The 24,929-nt window shown below is 43.1% G+C and overlaps 1 protein-coding gene across 1 annotated transcript; it reads right to left on the bottom strand.

The window, feature by feature from the left end:
• Positions 1–1,022: 1,022 nt before the first annotated feature.
• Positions 1,023–24,734, bottom strand: LOC308343075 (adhesion G protein-coupled receptor E2-like). The gene is made up of 18 exons (XM_080803948.1): positions 24,591–24,734; positions 22,560–22,610; positions 22,126–22,260; positions 18,294–18,449; positions 17,572–17,736; positions 17,028–17,074; positions 16,816–16,893; positions 16,217–16,394; positions 9,197–9,304; positions 8,815–9,038; positions 8,441–8,620; positions 6,947–7,144; positions 6,437–6,672; positions 3,755–3,821; positions 3,255–3,346; positions 2,112–2,280; positions 1,918–2,028; positions 1,023–1,201 (listed from the first exon to the last, which is right to left on the bottom strand). Exons 1-18 carry the CDS (start codon positions 24,730–24,732, stop codon positions 1,151–1,153), a joined length of 2,388 nt encoding a protein of 795 aa, XP_080660074.1. The 5' UTR covers positions 24,733–24,734; the 3' UTR covers positions 1,023–1,150.
• Between the last annotated feature and the right edge of the window lie 195 nt (positions 24,735–24,929).

Below are 24,929 nucleotides of genomic sequence, written 5' to 3'. Positions count from 1 at the left end.
CTTCATGACATATCCAGATACATAAAGTTGGTTTGCCCACCACTGATGATATTAAGCTTCATCATTAGTTTCAGATGGTGGCTGTCAGGTCTCCATGTTGCCAATGTACACTTTGTCCCTTGTAATTAATTAGTAGTCTGTGAGGTGATTCCTTGAATCTGTGGTCCCAGCCTGTTCTCCAAAGACTTTCACTCAATGTTTTTAGTGGCCACTTATGGGATATTGAAAGAATCATGCTCTTCTAATTCTGTTGTATTTTCCGCATATATTCGATGGTCTTTTAAAGTATCATTGTGGACTCATGGATAAGTTATTTAAAACATAATCATGTTTCTTTGATGTTCAAATTGATACAGAATTGGTCAGAGGGAGCCCTCAGGAAGTTTCTTGTAGGTGTAACTGCTCTGGGTTTAGATCTGGCTTAGACTGCATGATGAGAGTGAAATAATATGTTATCTATAAATACACCTCACAAAATGTGCAGTAGCCATATACACCTTTTCCCACAACTCAACTTATAAACATAAAGATGCAGAGATTCTAGTCCCCTAGCTCTGATTTTATTCTGATGAAACCTTCCCTTCCTAAATTTAAATTCTGTGAAATCAGGAATTGGATCTCCTTGATCTATTCCCAGCACATATTTTTGGAATGAATAAATTAGTAAGTCTTTAGAAATGGAGAGTGAAGAAGTTGAGGCATGTATGTATGTATGGGGACCAACCGATCTACTTTGCCTGTAACCAAAGTGTTTCCTGGGATATAATATTTCCAGTACTAAAACCAGGAAAGTCTTGAGCAACTGGTGTTAGTTGTTTATTCTACATGCAGGTATGTGAATATTAGTTTCCCCTCTTATGCCATTTCAGGAAAGTCCTTTGAGGCTATTTTTCCTTGTTATATATCATTAACCTGAGGAAGAATTTTCGTAGAAGAGGTTTCTACTGGGGTATTGGGTCATAGCTCCTGATTATACTGGGAGTGAGATGAGCATGCCATATGCACAAGAAAACCAAAAGTCTCCAGCAACTGAATATCAAATGTTTACTGCTTTCTTTCTCTCACAAGTGGTGCCAAGAAGAGTTATTTGTGATAAACATGAAAAAGCATCTTTTATACTCTGCCCAAAGGATGGCAGCCAGCATTTTCTTCATTTTCTAAGAGACAAGTCCATCAGGCTTAGCTGTTCATTATAATTCTCCTAAGAAGGAAGGTATAAACATGATTTTGTGTTAGAAGGTGCATGATGTGCACAGAAAACTACAGAATATTATTGGAAGAAGTCTAAGAAGAGAAAAGGTTTTGTAAATCTGAACATACAAATTCTTGGTACAATTCACATTGCCAGAATCTCTCCTCTGCCTTCTGTGATTCTCTAGTGAGGTTTTGCAGGGTTTGTGTATTTGGAAATACTAGGAATGAAAGCAGACTTTGAAGAAAAGTCTCCAATCCATCGTAATATTTATTTCACTTGACTTTTTTGACTATATTTACACATATTTATTGTTTTTCATTTACAGGGATGGTGTGGAATGGTGAGGGATAAAAGATGTGCAGTGACTATGTGCAGCGTGTGCACCAGTGGTACAGATCTTTATTCCTGATTACTTGGTTGATCACAACATTCTTCTCTGCTTATAGGTACTTTGTATCTTGCTCCTAAGTACAGTTAAAAAGGGGATGCACCCATGACACACTAAGTGATGCTCTACATTGTGGGGAAAGAGGACAGTCATGTGCAAGGGTCAACGTGAGCATAGAAGATAGGGAAGTGTCTTCAAATGAGTTTAGGTGAAAACCAAGTGTAAGTCATCATAGAGCATCACCTGCTGTATACCCAGGTTATCAGTGAAGTAGGCATGAGCTTCTCAAGAGGACTGGTTAGTGAAGTGCTCTGGGAACACTGGATAATCTTACCACATTGTGTTTGCAGTCATCAGACATGGTCCCACTTGAGAGAGTGTACTTCTCAGACTCAGCTTTGGTTTTACCGACACCTCTGAACCATTTCTTATATTGTTCTCGGACCTGTAGAGACAAAACATGCTTGGGTCAGCTCACTGAGGGGAGTGAGCATAGGAAGGGTCCTGGGTGGGAATGGGCAGTAGTACCTGCTGGCTCAGGATGCAGTACACCAGGAAGATGAAGACACCCTGCAGGCCATTGATGATAGTGAAGAGGTAAGCCATGACACGGGCAGCTGGACCCACCTGCAGGATGCCCAGACACCACGTGCAGCCCAAGATGAGCAGCTGAGCTGTGGCTTTAAATGTCAGCATCCTGGGTAGGAGGAGGAAGGAGGTCAGGATGTATCCAGAACAACACAACCAGGGCTGGTTTCACGTCCACTCCATGATGCTTCTGACTGAGTTGTGATCAACTTTGACCTTTGTTGTCAATGATTCCCTAAAGAGAAACGCTATTTGGGTCCAGAATGGCATTTGACTAGGGCTGAGGATAATGTTGACACTCAAGAATGTGAGTCTCAAAAAGATCATGTTGATTCATGAAGATCCCTAACTTTGTTCAACTGACATTACTGAGAATATTCTATGCACCTGGCTCTAGGCTGGGGCTAGGGCATTCAAAACAACAAAGCACAAGATTTCTGTTCTCAGAGACCTTAAAATCTGGTGGAAAGACAAGAAAAAATGATCACTTATAACATTTGCAAGGTGAGGACTTCTTTCCATCCAGGGCTGTTCCTGTCCTCACCCTCTCCATGAACTGAGCCAGGATATGCTTTGCCCAGAATAGAGGCCATTGATTCTGTGTAAAGTTGAGGAAAGCAAAGGACATTCCCAAACTCTTAGAGGATGTGATATGTGGATGATGAAACCAAGTTCACCAGGTGCAAGAGAAGGGGGAAAGCAGAGGGGAGAGCATGCATGACGGTGTGAGCATGGTGGGGTGTGCTGGTTCTGAAAACTGTTATGTGATTTCCTGAGTGTGTTATAAAGATATGAATGTTCACAGGATCTTTTTCATAGATCCCTGATAGAAATCTCTGCTTGTCAGAACAAAGTCATTTCTCTCTGCAGCTGAAGTAGTTTGTTGTTGAGGGTATGCACAGATGGAATGTTTTTGGTATGGGTGTCAGCAGCAAACCACAGAATCTGAGCTGCCTGCCAAGGAGGATTGCTGCCCTTCTCTCTTTCTGTCCCCTTCTGTCCTGTGAAGGGACACCCGATCCTTGGAGGCGTGAGGACAATGTTCTGTCTGGGGCATGGTGTGCCCCTGTGACCCATCCTCACCTTGTATTCTGGAGGGTGGACACATCGCTGTTGAGTGAGGAGAGCTTGTTTTTCACAATCCAGAAGGTCATCAGAAAGAAAGCCAAATTAATCTGCAGAAAACCCACAGGCATTTTAACTACACTCCACATTTGAAAAACCTTCGTCCTAGCTCACCCAGCTGCTAATGTGGCAGGGAAGAAGATTTTGTGTTTCATAACAGTCCTAGAGAAGCAGACCAAACACCCCCTAAATCAGGCCCATATGTGTCCTGTAACTTCAGTGACCACTTCAATTCAGGTTGCAAGGGAATTCCAAATTTTAGCACTGAAAGTGCTACATCTCAGGAAACACCTGATTCCTGGTTTTACAGTGGGAATTCCCACCTCCTGGGAGCCCCTCATCCGTCCTGGGCCAACTGGAATGATTGCTCACCCTGCTTGTCACCCTCCTGATACAACTGGTCTTTGAATGACCCTCAGCTGGGCAGGTTGGCTGCTCTGATGTCATTCATTACTCACAGAGAAGATGGTGCAGACGGGGCCAAGGAAGGTCCATATGAATCCTTTGTCTGTGTGGAGCCAGCATCTAAGAGAAAGATGGGAAGAGATTCAAGAAAATATTGGCTTTCCTGGATAAAAGATTTATAAATAAACATATCACCCCCAATATTTCCTCCTGCCTTTTTCATCATCATCATTATTATTGCTTTTTGTGTGTGTGTAAACATTTAACATACCCTCCTAGTCAATTTTAAGTACACAATACTTAACTACTGTTAGGGAAAACCACTATGTAATATACATCTCCTAAACTTGTTTATTTTGCAGAACTACAACTTTGTATATGCCTTTGATGGTGGCAATAGTTTCATGAGTATTAGCCCCAATCTTAACAGGTTGTGTACATTAATTACATACAGTGTTTTACATGTTAGTCACACCTTAATAAAGTGGTCTTTAAAAAAAGATAAGTTCCTTTCAAAAAGCTTTCTTATGTCTTGGCACCCAGACATACTAGCAGAAATAAATATAATTTTTAAAAAGAAAATATGTAGATGGAGAGGAGAAGGGAGTTGAGGGAAATTGGAAGGGGAGGTGAACCATGAGACTGTGGACTCTGAGAAACAACCTGAGGGTTTTGAAGGGGCAGGGGGTGGGAGGGTGGGGGAACCAGGTGGTGGGTATTAGGGAGGGCACAGATTGCATGGAGCACTGGGTGTGGTGAAAAAACAATGAATACTGTTACGCTGAAAATAAATAAAAAATTTAATAAAAAAAAGAAAATAGCAGTGTTGATCTATAAATTAATTTATGGGTTTTTTTTTGATAAGTGTTGAGTGTCTCCTCTGTGTCAGGATCTGTGCTTGGCTCTGAAGACTGGCTGGGATTAGGGTGGAGGGGTCTCAGTCCTCAGGGAGACATCAGCGAGGTGGGAGAGTCAACAATTAGTAGACAAAATCAAGGTAATTAATTTTATGATCAAGTATGAAGAGCTATGAGGATATGTAGCTGGATCCATAACTTAGTCTGGGGTCTAGGAGATCCAGATAGTCAGGAAGTGTTTCTTTGAAAGAAGTGAATTGTATTTAAGGTGAAATATGAGTGATGAGTGGGTATAGACAGGTGAAAATTTTGGACCATGCAAGAAGTGAGTGGAAAAAACCCAAATTAGACAAAACAGTGAGCCTGCTCTAACCTTAAGGCTTATGTGTGTTACATAACTTATACTCACGAGGACACAGGTACTCACACACTCACAGATGAGGCATCTCAAGGCCACACTGAGAGCAAGGACAGAGCTGGACTTTATCCCCAGTGAGATGGGAGGTGTGAAGATGGGGAAAGGGTCAGATGGACCCAGCAGTAAACATCAAAGGGAAGCTTCGAAGGTAGGTGTTGGCAAAGCAGGCAGCTGCTGCCTCCTCTTGAAAGTGGGTTTTACTGGAACACACACTCATCCCTCCCAGACTGTCTATGGCCTTGTTTATGCTCTGAGGACAGAGCTGAGTAATTGCTGCGGAGACCATAGGACCCACAAAGCTGGAAATATTGATTATCTGGCCATTTATGGAAAAAGTTTGTTGACCTTTATGCTTAACTCTCTAGGGAGGCCAGATGGCCAGGGCTCGCTGATGCAGCTGAGCTCACAGTGTCATCAGGATAGGCACATAGTGTGAGTGCCAGACTGAATGTGGCCCCAGTTCTGCCACCAACCAGCTGTGTGACCTCGGCCATGTTAGTTAATCTCCTTGTGCCTCAGTTACTCATCACATGGCCCAATACCAGTTTCTACTGCACAGGTTGTTGGGGGGATGATTTGAGCTGACACATGAAAAATATTTAGAACAGTGACTGTATATCAGAAGTGATTTCAAAATCTTGGCTGTTGTTACAGGTATTTTGTCATCCAAATGACCCTCTGTTTCCTTTAAAATTAGGATAGAAAAGGAGTTTACACAAATCAGTGCCATCTCGTCATTTCAGTTTTGCTTTCTAGGTTTAAAACTGTCCCCTCAGTTAATGCAATGAATACTGTATTAATATGTATTTACTAATACATTAGATGCTATTTATATTACAGACTATAGTCATTAATATAATTTTGTTATTTATGTAATATACACTTAATATTTAAAATAATTATATCTGAAAGATTAAAAAGTCACCTCATTTATCTAAACTAGATCCATTTGTAATTATTAAATATCATTAATATTATATTAGTGTATAGTTAATAACATAATGCATGATATTATTTAAATAGATAATTATGAACTATTTTATATTAGTGTATAGTTAATAACATAATGCATGATATTACTTAAATAGATAATTATTAACACATTTTACAATTAACATTTAAAACAATTATATCTTAATAGCTTAAGAATGAGCCTGGTGGTGGGTATTATGGAGAGCACACATTGTATGGAGCACTACGTGTGGTGCATAAACAATGAACTCTGGAACACTGAAAATAAATTAAAAAAAAAAAAAGATTCTACTCCCAAACTAAAAAAAAAAAAAAAAAAAGAAAAAAAAAAGAGCAATTCAATGAACATAATCTTCCACCAGGTAGGTTTCCTTAGAGTGGTCACTGACTTCTCTGTCTATCACGTTCTGGTGGAATTAAATAGCTATTGATTCTATGATGGCCATGGTCATGCTGGAGAAGATGAGGACGTGGGAATTTGTGTTTACCGGGTGGGTGTTCCGTACAGGTGAGGCCTAGATGCAGCAGAAATGGCCACAATTATAGCTGGGACTCCATAGCCCACAGGGAACATGAACTTCTTCACGATACTACTCACACTGGAGTAGTTGACCACCGTCAAGTTACGTGCAGTGAGGAAGAGATTCAGACCCTCCAGCAGCATCCAGGTGAAGGAGGCCAGGTAGAGATAGTGTAGGGCACCTGCGACGATGGCGCACAGCACCTGGGGGAGGAGAATGGTGTCACCGGAAGGATCATCGAGGAGGAAGATGACCCCAGGACCTGTCCCATACTTTGCCATGAAGGAACTTTCATGTATATGGTCAAGTTGTCGGAAGAGGGTTTGTCTTCTAGTCAATTAGTCAGTGTGAAATAGGCTACTTACCCTCTAACCTCCCCAGAACCCAATGTCATTTCATTAAGGTGTCAGTGCAGCATGGTTCCATGAACTGGGCACCGCTGGGGCAGCAGGAGCTCCTCTGTGACAGTGTCAGTACCTTGATCTCAGTCCGGTCAATGGCCATGAGGAAGAGCAGGTGGGCCAGGAGGAGGCAGATTGAGAGCTGCAGGTGGAGCGAGGTGCTGGTGTTCTGGATGGTTTTGCACAGCAGGAAGGTGAGGGCTGCCAGGAGGAGGCAGAGCAGAGAGAGGCCCAGCCCCAGGTACGTGATCACAGCCAGTGCGGGATCCTTCTCCTGGGATCCAGCAAAGAGAAGCAAAAAGGACATCACAGTCACATTTCCCTAAATCTTCCATCTAAAATTTTTAAATTTAATTTTAATTTTTGCTGTAGCCAAATCAGGAAAGAAGGAGGTAGGTAAATTTGCTATGTTATTGGATAAATTCCTACAGGTTTAGAATGCTAGAATTTTATGGAAATCTGAATTGATTAACTCAGACCTTGGAAGAATTGAGGAATAAGAGTCTTTACTTAAGGCAGAACCCAGGGGAGCACCTGGGTGGCTCAGTGGGTTAAAGCCTCTGCCTTCCACTCAGGTCATGATCCCAGGGTCCTGGGATGGAGCCCCACATTGTGTTCTCTGCTCAGCAGGGAGCCTGCTTCCCTCTCTCTCTCAGCCTGCCTCTCTGCCTACTTGTGATCTCTGTCTGTCAAATAAATAAAATCTTAAAAAAAAAGACAGAACCTAGGAACTCACAAGGGTTTATTTTACTTTACACATCAGGTAAGGAAGTCTTTGATGTGGTGATCCAGAGGAAGTAACTCACCTGGCTAAGGGAGCAGACAAGCATAGTTCCTAACTCACATGTACTCACTGGCTTTCTTGGCCCCTTTGCCTCTGCTATCACCAAATCTTCCTTTCTACAGCTCCTGAGAGCCACTTTCTACAGACTTCCTGTCCTGAAGACCCCTGTGATAAGCAGGAGTCTAATTTGTCAATAATAGGTGTACACACACTTCCTTCTGGATTTTCAGTTACATGCCATTTTAGATGCTGCTGTGAAGGGATTATGCTGATGGAATTAAGATCCTATGTCTCTGAGAGGGAGTTTATTGTGGGTGGGCCTTGTCTAATCAAGCTAGCTCTTAAAAGCTCTGGGCTCTTGGAGAAAAATGAGTTGAAGTTTGAGAGCATTTGTGGTAAGGGAGCTCCTCCTGCTCATCTCTGAATAGAAATGCTGAGACGCTGTGTGAGGGCTGCCGGAGAAGGAATGCATGCAGCCCCGAGGAGCTGAGCAAGGTCCCCTGCTCACAGCTACCCAGAAAGTGGAACCCCAGCCCCATGACTGCAAAGAACTGAATCCTGCCAGCAACCAGGGAGCTCCCAGGAGGACCCTGAGCCACAGAGGACAATGCAGCTCTGGTCAATTTCAGGCTTGTAAGACTCAGAACAGACAACTCAGCCCCGCCATGCTCAAGATGCCCCAAAGAAACCACAGATATAAATTTCTGTTTATTTAAAGCCCCTACATATGAGGAAACATGTTACAGGGCAATAGACATGGAATGCAGCCCCTTCCAGGGCTCTCACCTGCACATCATAGTGGGCCATGAGGACCGCAAAGCTGCTGAGGTGGGTGCACTGGCAGGTGGTGCTGGTGTCTTCAGTGGTCACCATCCTGCATCCTGTGGTGGACCAATGACCATATCCATCCAGACTGTGCTCCCAGAAGACGCAGAACACCTTTTGCATTGGCCCAGGGGTCACTGACTGCAGGAAGAGAATGTAGGTAGGAACTGGTGGTTCTGGTGTTCAGAAATGCTTATCCAAAGCTGGCTTGCAAAGGGTTTTCCTGAGGAACGATGCATCCATGGGGCAACCTCCTGAAACCTCAAGACTGAGCTAAGCATCAAGGCTGTGCCCAGGACCTAGGCTCACCCACAGCCTATCTCACCAACACTCACATGGTGAGAGAAGATGAAGGTGATGGGGGAGCTGAGGTTCTGGGTGTCCTTGTTGCTCATAAAGGCAGAGATGACATCTGAGAGCAGGACCGAGGAGACTTCTGGCAACACGCCCTTGTGTGCCCCATGCAGAACTGCCTGTTTCTCAGGTTCCAGGACCAGGGGGGCCTCTGCCAGCAACTTGCCCATCCCTGGAGTGGAGACGAGGCCCACCACAGAAGGACCTGCAGGGTGAGGCCAATGTTGAGACCTTGGGGTGCCAATAGGGCCCCTTCCTCCTCAGATGGACTCTTTGTGGCTCCGCTATACCCCCATTTCCCTTTAATTTTCAGTTTCCTGTGTGTCACATCCTTGGGCATCTTCCTCCCATTTCAGCCATTACCTGAGTCCTCAGATTCATGTACCACATCCCAGTTCAGCATCATCTTCACCTGATTTTGACTCAAGATGACAGTTTTATCTCCTTGCTCCCGCACCTTCAGGGACAGGTCTATGAGATTCCAGAGTTGTGTAAGGGAGTTAGATTAGTATTTGTGACAGTAGTGGTTGATATAATACCATTCTATGTGTGTATATATGATGTATGTATAAAAATATTTCATATATTACCTATATCTATAATATAAATACTTTATATATAATATAAATACATACATAGGTCATATATAGTATAAAATATAATGTTGAATATTACATAATTTATAGAATGCACACATAATATATGCATATAATATAACATATGAATGTTCTAGATCTCATATATTATATATTAATAATAGTATTATTTGAGACACATAATAACAATATAGCACATATTTGGTATACATAATAATTTTATATATGTGTAAAATTTGAATTTATCAAGAGTTATAAGAGAATATTATCAGCAATTATTCAACAGTAGGTTAGATAACCTAGAAGAAATGAGAAAATTCCTAAACAGTCACAAAACTACTAAAACTGACTTTTTAAAAATTAAGTTTAATTAGCCAACATATAGTACATGATTAGTAAAACTGACTTTAGAAGAAACAGAAAATCAGGACAGACAGTAGGTAGAGACATTGAGTTGTTTATCAAAACCTTCCTCGACTGGAAGAGATTATGCTGAGTGAAATAAGTCAAGCAGAGAGAGTCAAGTATCATATGGTTTCACTTATTTGTGGAGCATAACAAATAATATGGAGGACAAGGGTAGATGGAGAGGAGAAGGGAGTTGAGGGAAATTGGAAGGGGAGGTGAACCATGAGAGACTATGGACTCTGAAAAACAACCTGAGGGTTTTCAAGGGGCGGGGGTTGGAGGTTGGGGGAACCAGGTGGTGAGTATTAGGGAGGGCACAGATTGCATGGAGCACTGGGTGTGGTGCAAAAACAATGAATACTGTTATGCTGAAAATAAATAAAAAATTAAAAAAGAATAAAAAAATGAAAGTAAAAAAAAATCCTTATTCTATTAAATAAATAAATAAATAAATAAATAAATAAATAAAATTATGTGGTACAAAACAAAAAACAAAAAACAAAAAACAAAAAACCAAAAAAACCCAAAAAACAAAAAACCTTCCTCGAACAAAAAGCTCATGTCAGATGGTTTTGTTGCAGAATTCCATTTAAGGATGATACGGTCCATTTAAAAGACTAATCCTTTGTAAACTCCTCCTTAAAGTAAAATAAAATAAAGTAAAATAATATAGGAATAAATACTACCTAAATAATTCTATGAGGCCACCATTACCCTGTAAACAAAACTAGATAAAGATATCACAAGAATAAAACAACAACTATAGACCAATCTTTTTTGAACATAGATGCCAAAAGAGTCAACAAAATATATGGAATAATTTTATTCAAGGAGGCTCAAGACTTGTACATAGAAAACTGTAAACTGTGTTCATGGATGGGAGACTCAATATTGTTATGATGGCAATGGTCCCCACAGAGATTTACAGAATCAGTGCAATCCCTATCAGGATTCCAAACCAATTTTAGATATTTAATTTTTTTTGTGGAAATGGAGAAGCTCAACCTAAAATTCACAGGGCATTGCAAATACCCAAATACTATCTTGAAGATGAAAAAAAATTGGAGTACTTAATCTCCTAATTTCAAAACTGACTACCAACCTACAATAATCAGAACAGGAGGGCATTGGCATAAGGATAGGCATACAGATCAGTAAAATAGAGTTTAAAGTCCAGAAACAAACCCATACATCTATGGTTAAATAATTTCCAATAACTGGTGCCAAGACCCTTCAGCGAAAAAAGAAAAGTCTCTGTAACAAATGGTCCTGACACATCTGGCTATCCACACACAGAAAAAGGAAGCTGGAAACCAACCTCACACAACACACAAAAATTAGTTCAAAACGGGTCAAAGACCTACATTAAAATTTTTTTAACTGGGTATTTACCCCAAAGATACAGATGGAGTGAAAAGAAGGGCCATTTGTATGCCAATGTTCATAGCAGCAATGGCCACAGTCGCCAAACTGTGGAAAGAACCAAGATACTCTTCAACAGACAAATGGATCAGGAAGATGTGGTCCGTATACACTATGGAGTATTATGCCTCCATCAGAAAGGACGAATACCCAACTTTTGTAGCAACATGGACAGGACTGGAAGAGATTATGCTGAGTGAAATAAGTCAAGCAGAGAGTCAATTATCTTATGGTTTTGCTTATTTAGGGAGGATAAGAAATAACACAGAGAACATGGGGAGATGGAGAGGAGAAGGGAGTTGGGGGAAATTGGAGGGGGAGACAAACCATGAGAGACTGGATTCTGAAAAACAATCTGAGGGTTTTGAGGGGGTCTGGGATGGGAGGTTGGGTGAGCCTGGTGGTAGGTATTATGGAAGGCACGTATTGCATGGAACGCTGGGTGTGATACATAAACAATGAATTCCAGTACACTGAAAAGAAATTAAAAAAATAAATAAAAATTAAAAAAAATTTTAGAATTTATTTTATTTTATTTTTAAATTAAAATTCAATTAATTAACATATAGTGTGTCAATTTCAGCAGTAGAATTTAGTGATTCATCAGTTGTGTGTAATACCCAGTTCTCATTACATCAAGTGCCCTCTCTAATGCCCATCACCCAGTTATCCCATCAAAAAAAAAAAAAAAGAGCAATGTGCAGGCCTGCATCTTCAAATGCATTGTTCCATTAAGTGGGAATGCTAATGCCTTGAAAAAAATAAAATACCATCCTGCAATTAGAAAAAATAAATAAATAAATAAAAATTAAATAAAAACAAAAACAAAAACATGTGAACCAATATTCATAGTAGGACTATTCTCAATAATCAGAAGGTGGCAATAAGCTAAATGTCCATCAGTGGATGAAGGGTGGAACAAAAAGTGCTGCATATGCAATGCTTCATATGCAATGGGATATTATACAGCCATAAAAATAATGGAACACCTACAGATGCTACAACATGGATAAGACTTGAAAACATTATGCTAGGTGGAAGAAGACACACTATTAAGCAACACAGTGAATGAGTCTTTCTATATGAAATGTCCAGAATAGGCACAACCATAGAGACAGAAAACAAACCAGTGGTGTCTGGAGGCTGGGGGAGGGGAGGAATGAGGAATGATTCCTGAGCAGGGGTACAATATTTACTTCAAGGGTGATGAAAATATTTTAGAAATAGAGGCAATGATTGCAACTCCGTGAATATACTAAATGTCACTGAATGGGGGCACCTGCATGGCTCAGTGGGATGAGCATGGGACTCTTGGTTTTGTTCAGGTCATGATCTCAGGGTCATGGGATCGAGCCCTGCCTTGGGCTTGTGCTCAGCGGGAGTTTGCTCAAGCAAACTCTCTCCCTCTTCCTCAGCCCCTCCCCTCTGCTCTTACTCTCTCTCTTTATAAAATCAATCAATCTTAGAAAAATAAATACCACTGCATAGTATGCTTTGCTTAAAATGGTGAATTTTATGGTACATGAATTTTACCTGAAATAAAACAAATAAAACACTTAAACATCAGATAATATTAAATTCATATTATTCCAAGTTAAACAAATTGTTTTCTTGGGAAGCCATTTCTATTTTATCTTAAATTCTTTATCATCAATTCCTTTGTTCATAATTTACTTTTTATTAACATGTATATTATTTATAGTTTTATTCATTTCTTTTCTTATTTTTAATTTTTTCAGTGTTCCAAGATTCATTGTTTATGCAGCACACCCAGTGCTCCATGCAATATGTGCCCTCCTTAATACCTACCACAAGGGTCACCCAACCCCTCAACCCCTCCCTTCCAAAACCCTCAGTATGTTTCTCAGAGTCCATAGTCTCTCATGTTTCATCTCCCCCTCGGATTTCCTCCAATTCACTTTTCCTTTCATTCTCCCAATGTCCTCCATGCTATTCCTTATGCTCCACAAGTTAAGTGAAGCCATATGATAATTGACTCTCTCTGCTTGACTTATTACACTAAGTATAATCTCCAGTCCCGATGTTTGATACAAAAGTTGGGTATTCATCCTTTCTGATGGAGGCATAATATTCCATTGTATATATGGACCAGATCTTCTTTATCCATTTGTCCGTTGAAGGGCATCTTGGTTCTTTCCACAATTTGGCAACTGTGGCCACTGCTGCTATGAACACTGGGGTACAGATGTTCTTTTCACTACATCTGTATTTGGGGTAAATACCCAGTAGTGCAATTGCAGGGTCATAGGGAAGCTCTATTTTTAATTTCTTAGGAATCTCCTCCACACTGTTTTCCAAAGTGGCGCACCAACTTGCATTCCCACCAATAGTGCAAGAGGGTTCCCCCCTCTCCACATTCTGTCTAACACTTGTTGTTTCCTGTCCTGATAATTTTGGCCATTCTAACTGGGGTAAGGTGGTATCCCAATGAGGTTTTGATTTGAATCTCCCTGATGGCTAATGATGATGAAGATTTTTTCATGTGTCTATTGGCCATTTGTATGTCTTCTTTGGAGAAGTGTCTGTTCATGTCTTCTGCCCATTTTTTGATGTGATTATCTGTTTTGTGTGTGTTGAGTTGGAGGAGTTCTTTATAGATCTTGAATATCAGACCTTTGTCTGTAGTGTCATTTGTGAATATCTTCTCCCATTCCGTGGGTTGCCTCTTTGTTTTGTTGACTGTTTCCTTTGCTGTGCAGACGCTTTTGATCTTGATGAAGTCCCAAAAGTTCATTTTTGTTTTTGTTTCCTTTGCCTTTAGAGACATCATGAAAGAAGTTGCTGTGGCTGATGTCAAAGGGGTTACTGCCTATGTTCTCCTCTGGGATTTTGATAGATTCCTGCCTCATGTTGAGGTCTTTCATTCATTTTGAGTATAACTTTGTGAATGGTGTAAGAGAATGGTCAAGTTTCATTCTTCTATACATAGGTGTCCAATTTTCTCAGCACCATTTATTGAAGAGACTGTCTTTTCCCCACTGGATATTTTTTCCTGCTTTGTTGATTATTTGAGCATAGATATTCATTTCTTTTTAATTGACATTAGTTTCATGTTTACAACATAATGATTTATTATTTATTTATATTGCAAAATGATCACCACAGGAAGCCTAGCTAATTTCTGGCACCACAAGCAGTTATAAATTATTTTTCCTGAGATAAGAACTTCCAAGATTTAAATTTTTTTTATTAACATATAATATATTATTTGCCCCAGGGGTACAGGTCTGTGATTCATCAGGCTTAGACATTTCACAGCACTCACCATAGTACATACCCTCCCTAATGTCCATAACCAAGCCACCCTATCCATATGCCCCCACCCCCCAGCAACCCTCAGTTTGTTTTGTGAGATTAAGAGTCTCTTATGGTTTGCCTCCTTCCTGATCCCATCTTGTTGACATTTTTCCTTCCCTACCCCCCACCACCCCCACTCTTCCTCTCAAATTCCTCATATCACAGAGATTATATGATAATTGCCTTTATGTGATTGACTTATTTCACTCAGCATAATACCCTCTAGTTCCTTTCACATCGTTTCAAATGGCAAGATTTCATTTATTTTCATGGCTGCATAGTATTCCATCATAGATATATACCACATCTTCTTTATCCATTCATCTGTTGATGGACATCTAGGCTCTTTCATAGTTTAACTATTGTGGACATTGCTGCTATAAACGTTTGGGTGCATGTGCCCGTTTGGATCACTACATTTGTACCTTTAGGGTAAATACCCAGTAGTGTGATTGCTGGGTCATAGGGTAGCTCTATTTTCAACTTTTTTAAAAAATTTCTTTTCAGCATAACAGTATTCATTGTTTTTGCACCAACCCAGTTCTCCATGCAATATGTGTCCTCCCCAATACCCACCACCTGGTTCCCCCAACCTCCCACTCCCTGCCCCTTCAAAACCCTCAGGTTGTTTTTCAGTGTCTATAGTCTCTCATGGTTCACCTCCCCTTCCAATTTCCCTCAACTCCCTTCTCCTCTCCATCTACCCTTGTCCCTATATTATTTGTTATGCTCCACCAATAAGTGAAACCATATGATACTTGACTTTCTCTGTTTGACTTATTTCACTCAGCATAATCTCTTCCAGTCCTGTCCATGTTGCTACAAAAGTTGGGTATTCGTCCTTTCTGATGGAGGCATAATACTCCATAGTGTATATGGACCACATCTTCCTTATCCATTCGTCCATTGAAGGGCATCTTGGTTCTTTCCACAGTTTGGCGACCGTGGCCATTGCTGCTATAAACATTGGGGTACAGATGGCCCTTCTTTTCACTCCATCTGTATCTTTGGGGTAAATACCCAGTAGTGCAATTTCAGGGTCATAGGGAAGCTCTATTTTCAATTTCTTGAGGAATCTCCACACTGTTTTCCAAAGTGGCTGCACCAACTTGCATTCCCATCAACAGTGTAAGAGGGTTCCCCTTTCTCCACATCCTCTCCAACACACGTTGTTTCCTATTTTCAACTTTTTGATCAAGATTTACTCTTGTAGCAACTTTGAAATATGTAACATAGTATTATTTACTATAGTCACATGGTACCTTACATACCATCACTCATTTATTTTATATCTTTTGACCCCCTTAACCCATTTGGCCTACTGACCTACCCCACACACCTCACAAGCATCCCTCTAACCCCCATCTATGGCAACCACCAGTCTGTACCTATGAGCTCGTGTTTGTGTTTTATTTATTTATTTTTTTCAGATTCCACATATAAGTGAGATCACCCGGAATTTGTCCTTCTCTGACTTATTTTACTTAGCATAATTTATTCACTTCTTCTTAACCACTTATTTTAATTTGTTTATGAGAATAATACTGAGATACAAGCATGGTCACACACTCCATTGAGGCTGGGGAACAAATGTGGGAGAACAGGCAGAGCAGAGCCTGGCGCAGACCCCAGTACTTACCTGTGCCTGAAGATGCATTGAAGGTCAATGTCCCATTGGGCAGGGCCTGGCTTAGGTTTCTCAGGACATTCTCCAGGCCAGCGAGCAGGTTTGTGGCCACACAGTGTTGCTTTGAGCGGGGCAGGGCCTCCAGGTCCTCAGGGGTCTGCAGCAGCTCATCCACCCCCTGTATGACATCCTGGGGGAAAGCAGACACAGAAGTAGTGCATCATGGGCCAGACAGACTGCATGAAGAGGCTGTCCACTGAACCTCAAAGTAAAGGTCCTAGAGACTATCTGTTTGGGGGAAAAGGTGACACTGTTTGGGATTTCCTGGGATTGTCCCTGGAATCCAACCACTCATGGTCAATCCTGTTCATGAATGCCAAGGATGACATAAATCCAATTTCCAGAAAAGTAAGGTGAAAGGTTGTTAGTAGGTGCAGGTGGGTGTCTAACAGTGAGTACAAATACCTGGATATCTGCTCTTCCCACCCACCCCGGGAGAAGCAGTGCCTCAGGGAGGCCACCTCGTGTTGGGGGTGCCTCTTTCCACACCAAGGCTCTCCTGAGCCTTCATGAGATGCCTCCAACTTGTCTCCCCTGGATTCTGACCTTACCTGGATGGTGTCCTGGACAAAGGCTGGTATGAAATTTCTGCCCAGATCTTCGAATCTTTTAAAGAAGTGGGAGAGTCTCTGGGGAGAGGGAAGATGAGGAAGTCAGAGAGCCTCAATGTGGGTGTGGAATCTTGGGGAAAATGGCAGCCAGGAGGGGTGGGGGGCTTTGAGGAAGGATTTCCTGTCTCCTAGTCCCTGCTGAGGTCACTCACCCGGCTCTTGATTCCATGGGGTGGGGTCCAGGTGGGGAAAAAGATGCCTGCAGGGGACAATAGCAGTTCATTAGGTGTGAAAGCATCTGTGTGTGTGTGTTTGTGTTAGGGGAAGGGGCCTGGGGTCATGTCAGACCAGGTACTTTCCCAGGTGGTCATTTGGTTATTCAGGGACCCTAGTTTGGGCATAGAAGCATCAGGAAGTCCCCGCTGACTCCTTCCTGGTGAGTGGGTGCCTTTTCTTATTTACACCGAGGTGTGCTATGGGTGAATGTGGTACCCAGATGCTCAGCTGCCCAAATATGGATGGAATTGGCCTGAATTCTCCCTGTCTTCAGCTCCAGTGCTCTCAGATCCCCTGGGCAGCTTTCGGCCAGGGTGGGGACATCATGGCAATCTGTGTCCCAGCCTAAGCATTTGGCCAAAGACCAGACTGGGTCTTTTCGGGAACCACATGCAGGGAATATACCACATTTCCCAACCAGGATGCTGTCTGGCTTCCAGTGACAGCTTTTGTTTTAATTCCCCCAGGGCAACTGTTCACCTGCTTGTCCCCGATGTCTCCCACTGCTATTTGGTCTAGACGGGAGCCCCTTCTTATCACCCAATTCTCCACGTGTGTATGGGGGTGCCTCCGTGTTATTCTGCTTAGACTCCACACAACATCCTTCTGGGTCCTGGTCATCTGGTCTTCTCTCAGGATTGTGAACTGAAATTATTTGGGAGAGTCAGGGTCAGCCTTGTACAGGGAGACAGACAGAGGCTGAGCAGCTGAAGGGGGTTCAGGATGCTGAAATTGTTGGCCAGGGAGAGCACAGACCCAGGAAACAGGGCTGGCCTTCCCATCTTCCCCTTGTAGTGTTTCTGGATGGGGTCCCTGGGTCCAACATGGCCCAAAAGATCTGAGAGTTTTCCTGGTATGGCCAAGCCCAAGTGGGCTCTGGTGGGAAAGGTCTCATCCTCGCAGTCACTGATGATGGTGAAGTGGAGGGATTTTCCACTAGAAACTGTGTTGTGAGCTCCTGAAATATCTTGAGTGCCATCCTTTTTTTTTTTTAATGTCACAAAAGTAAAATGCCAAGGAGCAAGGGGGATTCTTTGAACTTCCATAAGTGACCTTCTACAGAGAGTTCTGAGCCTTGAGGTTCAAAGAGGTACAGATGTCTGGGTAGGTGCTGAGGATGGTTCTCTGGTGCCTGGAGAAAGTGCACTGAGTGACTCCAAACCTCATGGAGGAGGAGATGGAAGACACAAGTGAATTCTTACCTTGACATGTGTTCTCACTCTCATTACTGAATGTTCTTGCCCCAGAAGCAAGCTTGTAACCTGGACTGCATGTGCAGTAGTAGCTCCCCACTGTGTTCCAGCAGTCTGCGAATTTTCCACAGGACACTGTCGAGGAGGGACCACACTCATTGATGTCTGGAAAACAATAGGGCAAAGGGTCACCTCCCAAAGATGAGTTTCCATAGGGCAGAGACCCTGGCCTCCAGCCTGACTCAGCCATGTGTACTGGATAGAACTCAGCTTGCAGGTGGCATTCCTGGGGCAGGTCTGAGCTGGAGACAGCTACTGCAGAAAGCCTGCTCACTGCTCCACTCATCTTTGCTCTCTGGCTGGGCCTGAGGACACCTAGATTCAGATACTCTGCTGTGCCATCATGGGGGCTGGAAGGAGGTTGGCATACCCTTCTGTAGGTGTTGTGGGGTGGACTGAGGCACTGAGTCTCTGCTTACACTATTGGGGATCTGAGGGTGGGCTCCAGTTAGTGTGACAGTGGCACTGAAGGCCACTTTCAATGCTGAGTCAGTGAAGGGAGTCACTGCTAGAGTCTGTGCAGAGTAACACTCTTTCCTACCTGAGGGTAAAGCCAAGTGGTCTGGCCACTGCCCATTGGCAGCTTCCACCTCCCATTACTCACGGTGGCCCAAGATCCCCCCAGAGTCCTCATCACCCACTGCCTCAGGCTCCCAATGTCAGGTACTTTTATGATCCCCAAGGATATTTCTGTGGGAGTTATACTATCTCTGCTTCTGAAGGAGGTCCCCTCTTGTCAGAGACACTAGGAATGTGAAATGAAGCTGCACAAAGTTCCTCACAGCTGAGTCATTGGTGATGTCTTCTGGCATCTTATCTCTCCCTATTTTTTAAACGACTGGAAAGATGTCTGTTAGCCAGGTCCTCTTTGAATAGCTCAGGGAGCTAGGGCTGGACACTGTCAGCTAAAAATAGCAACAGTTTTATAAGAACCATGGACACAAGAATGAACCAAAATGCAGGCACAAAATATTTGGTCCTATACATTCCAAAACATTCAAAGTTTCTTCTCTGCATCTGTGGACATTCCTTCTAAGACCCCAGACCAGGCTGTGGGTGTCAGCACCAGGACATGACAGGATGTTGGAAGACACACACCTGATGCATTCGTGTTCACCCCCACCTGGGCAATGGGACTGCCCTCCTCTCTTCTCAGATGGTGACAATGGCAAGAGAACTATCTTCAGTGTTGTAGGTTGGGGTGGAGTTGAGTGGGGGTTGACTGAGAAGGAGGTGCAAGGTGTGGAAGGCATGAGGACAGGAAACTCCTCAACCAGACAGACATGCTTCAAGAAAGGAGCTGAGATCCAGTTACATTAGTGGTAGGATCTCCTTGTCATACTCACTCAGCCATAAGTCTCCATAAGACACACATGCAAATGCACCAAAGCTCGCTAATAGTCACAATATCTCTTTTAAAAAATCTGATAGCATCTTTCCCCCAAGTACTAAATGACACATGGATCTTAGAAAATATGAAAAATGAGAACAAAGAAAATCCACCTGCAAGTCCACTATATATCGACTACTTGAAGATTGAGGATATTTTTTTTCCTCAGCTTTTCAAACATACTAGGAACATTGTCCTTTATTATCAATAAATATGCATCTAAGATGATTTTGAGTAGATGAAGAATATTTCTTGGTATGAAAATTGTTTATTTCCCCTTTTCTCCACTAATTTTCTTATTGTGGTGAAATGCCCATAACATATAATATACCATGTTAGCCATACTTAAGTCATGTAAATTTCTTTTTTAATCTTGCATTGTTGAAGAATAAAAACTCTTCTGTTTTAGATGTTGATCTAGGCTCTACAATCTTAATAATTTTGATTTGGATAAACCAATCTCTCTCTCTCTTTTTTAAAGATTTTATTTATTTATTTGTCAGAGAGAGAGAGGGAGAGAGAGAGAGAGCGCAAGCACAGGCAGAGGCAGAGGGAGAAGCAGGCTCGCTGCCAAGCAAGGAGCCCGATGTGGGACTTGATCCCAGGACGCTGGGATCATGACCTGAGTCGAAGGCAGCTGCTTAACCAACTGAGCCACCCAGGCGTCCCTAAACCAATCTTTTTGATCCCAATTATCATCATTTAAAAAAATGATCATTTAAAAAATCCATTAAATTCATAGAAAAAAAAAACACAGGGGATAAAGTCTTTGAAATCAGTCTCAACACAGATTTTTTGGATTTGACTCCAGAAAACAAAGATAAAGAAGAGAAAATATGCCAAATCAGAAAGCTTTTGTAAAGCAAAGGAAATTATCAATAAAATGAAAAGGCAATCTATAATTTAGGAGAAAATATTCACAAATCATATATCTGAAAAGTGCTTAACATCCAAAAAAATATAAAGGACTCATTCAACACAATAGAAAAAACCTAAACAATCCAATTTAAAAAATGGGTAGAGATCTGAATAGACATTTTCCACAGAAGACATCCAAATGGCCAACAGGTACATGAAAAAGTACCCAACATCACTCATCATTATGGAAATGTGAATCCAAACCATAAGGTGGTATCATCTCACACCTGTTGGAATGGCTATTATAAAAAAAGATAAGGAATTGCAAGTATTGGTGAGGATGTAGGCACAAGAGAACCTTGCTCCCTATTGGAGGGAATGCAAATTAGTGCAACCACTGTGGGAAAAAATCTGGAGATTGCTCAAAAAAATTAAGAACAGAACTACTGTATGATCCAATAATTCCACTCCTGGGTATTTATTTGAAGGAAACAAAAACACTAACTTGGAAAGATACCTGTATCGCAGCATTTATAACAGGCAAGTTCATTGCAGCATTTATGACAGGCAAGGTAGGGAAACAACATGTTTCTATCAATGCCTGCGTGGATGATGGAAAGTGGTGTAGATGCACAGGGGACTATCATTCAGCCATAAAAGGGAAGGCAATCTGGCCATTTGCAACAACACAGATGGATCTTGAGGGCATTATGCTGAGTGAGATATGCCAGAGAGAGAAGGACAAATGATTTCACTTATATGTGGAATCTAAAAAGAAACAAACAAAACAGAACTCAGAACAGAGGAAAGTAGGTGGGAAATAAAAACTGTGCCAGCTCATGGAACACGACATCAAAAACTAATGATATACTGTATGGTGACTAATGTAACATAATAAAACAAAAACAAAAACAAACACACACACACACAAAAACTACCCAAAAAACCAACCGTGTTAGCTCTGCCTGCTTCATGAGGCTGCTGTGAGGAGTGAGGTGGGAAACCATGACCGTGAAGGGGAAGGAGTTCCCAGTGAGCTTGTGCTAGAAGGAGACCCTGAGCTACCAGGTTGCTTCCTCCTGCTGCTTCCATGACTCTCCCCTTTCCTTGTGTTATGAGTATAATCACAGTAATAACAGCAGTGACCATGATAATAGCTTGTGTTTGACAGTGTGCTCTGTACCAGTCTTTACCTGTTCTTCACACATGTGTATTTTAAATCCCCAATTTATCGACAAGCAAACTGGAGCATAGAGAGGAGAAATAATTTCCTACATGTCAGATGTAATCGGCAGTGAGCTGGACTTTGAACCCACGTAGCTCAGCTCTGCTGTGTAAGCTCTCAACACTCTACCTACTTATCATGAAAACCAGATTGTCCACTTCCCTTGTACTCCCTCCTGCCCTGTCACCTCTCTCTTTTCCTTGATGAAATGCTGGGTGCTCTTCTCAGTGAGGCTGAGGGCTTGGGAATGCCCCACCATCTCCCAACCCCTGGGCTCCTTGCCCCTCCACCACCCCAAGGCCCTGTACCATCACAACTCTCCGACAGGCTGGTGAAGATCACCCCAGACGATGAAATGAATCCTGGGGAGCAGCGACAGGCAGTGGCATTGACACACGTGGATTTTGGAGGGCACCACTGGGCACAGTCTGTGGGGGCAGAGACTGAGGGGATGAAGACCACAGTCAGAAGGTTCAAGAAATGGAGGGAGCCAGATACCAGATGAGGGTCCAGGGATAGAGCAAGGAGGGGGGTGTAGGGAAGGGATGGCTGTTACTGAAAGAGCTCAGAAAACTCTGGACATTTAGGGAGGAGGAATCAGCTTCTTGTATACCCAGAAAGCATCTGTGAGCCTTACTTGTGGAATAAGCTCCCTTCCCTACTCCTTGTTGGTGAGAAAGCCCAGACCCCAGAATTCACTCCCCAGCTTATGTCCCCAGTGGGGTAGGCTGGGCAGACTCACCTTTCAGTTTCTGTGTAGGCCCCAATGTCAACAGCAGCAACACCAAGATCCCTGGGACAGAAAAGCAGATGACACAGAGAAGAGAGTCAATCCCAGTTTCAACCCATGACTGCATGGTCATTGCCTTCTGCAGCCCATGGCTTTCCAGCAGGATCCATGAGCCTCCTCTACTGCACACTGTGCCAAGACTCAGTCTGTATCCCCTCCATCTCCCTGGACTCCTCAAGAAGTCAGTCAAGGATAACCACAAGCATAATCTTCATGGAACCCCAGGTGCTACAGGTAAGGGGACAGAGTATACATGGACAGTTGATGTCAGTGATGTCAGTGACACAACATAGAAATTGAAACCTCTTCCAAAGGAGGCGAGAAAATCTTGAAGGAGAAACTCTTCCAATCCATGTGTCTTGCCCTTATATAGGTTCTTTGTTCTCTGGCAATAGCAGAAATCTGCTTGGAGAAGGCCTGCTTTCTCTTCCGTGGTGAATGTGTGCCTTTTCTATTTCACATGGATTATCTTATGAGATAAGAGTGTGGCTAGATGTTCTGGTGTCCAGATGTGGATGAAACTGGTCCAAGCCCTCTCAGTCTGTCAGGCCTGGTGCCCTCAGATTTCCTGGGTGACTCCTAGAGGGGTGGGGACATCACAGCCACCCAACCTGAGGATTTGAACAAGTCCAGGATGGGCCTTCCTGGAAACCAAGTGCAGGGGAAATGCTATGTACCCAATCAGGAACTGTCATGGCTCCCAGCATTGGCCTTTGTCGTGACATTTCCTGGGTGGATTCTCACTGCCTGTGTAATTCTTGGAATCCCAGCTGTCCTGGCAGACAGCATGCTCCCATCCACGTTAACTCTGAGACTCCAGCTCCATGGAGATGGGCAAAACCCACACCTGAGCCAGGCCCTTTAAGGGGCTTGAGGGCAAGAGTCAAGAGAATGAAGGTGAAGCTGGACAGGCAGGGTCACCTGGACAGTGGCCACCAGGGCTGTGGTAGACAGTGGTGCTGACATTCAGTCAGGCAGCTTTGGGGCAGTGAAGTTTTCTTTTCTGATCCCCATGAAGGAATATCTGGACTAAAAGATGGTGGTGAGAATCTGCATCTGAGCAAGGCCAGTGGTGGATGAGGGCAAGGTGGCTGGAGAACGGAGCAGGTGCTGATGGGCAAGAGGTGGCAGATTCTTCTGTCTTCTTGGCCCATGGACTTCCACCGATATAGACCTCTGGGCACTGCCAAATGGGGCTCAACCTCCATCTTCTGTCTCTGAGTGGTCTGGGTTAACCGGGGCCTGGGTTGGCCTCCTTGGAAGAGGGTCAGGACTCTGCAATGGTCCCCTCTCTTTCCATCTGGTCCAGATGGAAGACTCTTCCATTCACCTAAATCTCAGAGTGTGTGTAGGGTGGTCCACATCACTCTGCCCACCCCCATACAACATCTTCCAGGTCCCAGTCACCTGAGTTGCCTACAGGCCTATAAATTAAAATTATCAGGGATGTTCAGGGCAGAGCTTGCCGGGGGATTTAAAGCCAGAAGGCCAAGCAGCCAGTTCACTACATCAGGAGGCATCTTCTCCAGGTGGGGTTGTTGGCTAGGGGAACGCTGGCCAGGAAAGGTGTGCCCACCCTCGAATCTCCCCCCTTCCTACAATTTTGGACAGGGTTCCCGGGTCCATTCTGGTGTGACCGAGACTGGATTCTGGGGCAGGGGGCGGTGGGCAGGAAAGGTCTCATCCTGGCCACCACTGATGAAGCAGAAGAAGACGGATATTGCACTGAAACATAATGTGCTGTTAGCTTGTGAAGTCTTCTGAATGCCACCCCTTTGTTTTCTGAAAATAAAGTGCCATGTGGGAAGGGAAGATATTCCAAAATTGTGTGAGTGGCACTTTGTGGAGGTATCAGAGCCTTGGGGTTTGGAGAGGGATAGAACTCAGATAGGTGCCCAGAACAGCTCTCTGATGCCTGGAAAAGTGAGCTTAGTGACCCCAACCTCATGGATGGGGAGATAGAAGGTGCAAAGTCTTTCTTACCTTGACACATGTTCTCACTCTCATTCCTGAATGCTGTCTCAGAAATGAGCTCCTGTCTTGGGCCACACATGCAGTATCTGTCGTCCATACTCCGGCAGTCAGCATAGGCTGCACAGGACTTTCTCAATGGTCGTTCACACATGTTGATGTCTAGAATACAAGATAAAGGATCATGTCCCAGAGGAATCAGTTCCCATAAGGCAGAGACCCTGGCCTCCAGCCTGACTCAGCCATAGGTACTGGAGAGAACTCAGCTTGCAGGTGGCATTCCTGGGACAGGTCTGAACTGGAGACAGCTGCTTCAGAAAGCTGGCTCACTGCTCTGCTCATCTCTGCTCT

Source organism: Martes martes, assembly GCF_963455335.1.
Source record: "Martes martes genome assembly, chromosome: 1".
Taxonomy (NCBI): Eukaryota; Metazoa; Chordata; class Mammalia; order Carnivora; family Mustelidae; genus Martes; species Martes martes.
Note: the sequence above shows the minus strand (reverse complement) of the source record. Positions and strands in the feature narration are given on the sequence as shown.

Excerpts from the sequence above, each read along its gene's own strand:
- LOC308343075 (XM_080803948.1), bottom strand. The coding sequence starts at position 24,732 with ATGTGTGAACGACCATTGAGAAAGTCCTGTGCAGCCTATGCTGACTGC. Across the intron at positions 22,261-22,559 it reads GCCTACACAGAAACTGAAAG|TCTCTGCCCCCACAGACTGT; the intron begins GTGAGTCTGCCC and ends TCATCCCCTCAG. Across the intron at positions 3,347-3,754 it reads CCGTCTGCACCATCTTCTCT|ATTAATTTGGCTTTCTTTCT; the intron begins GTGAGTAATGAA and ends GGTTTTCTGCAG.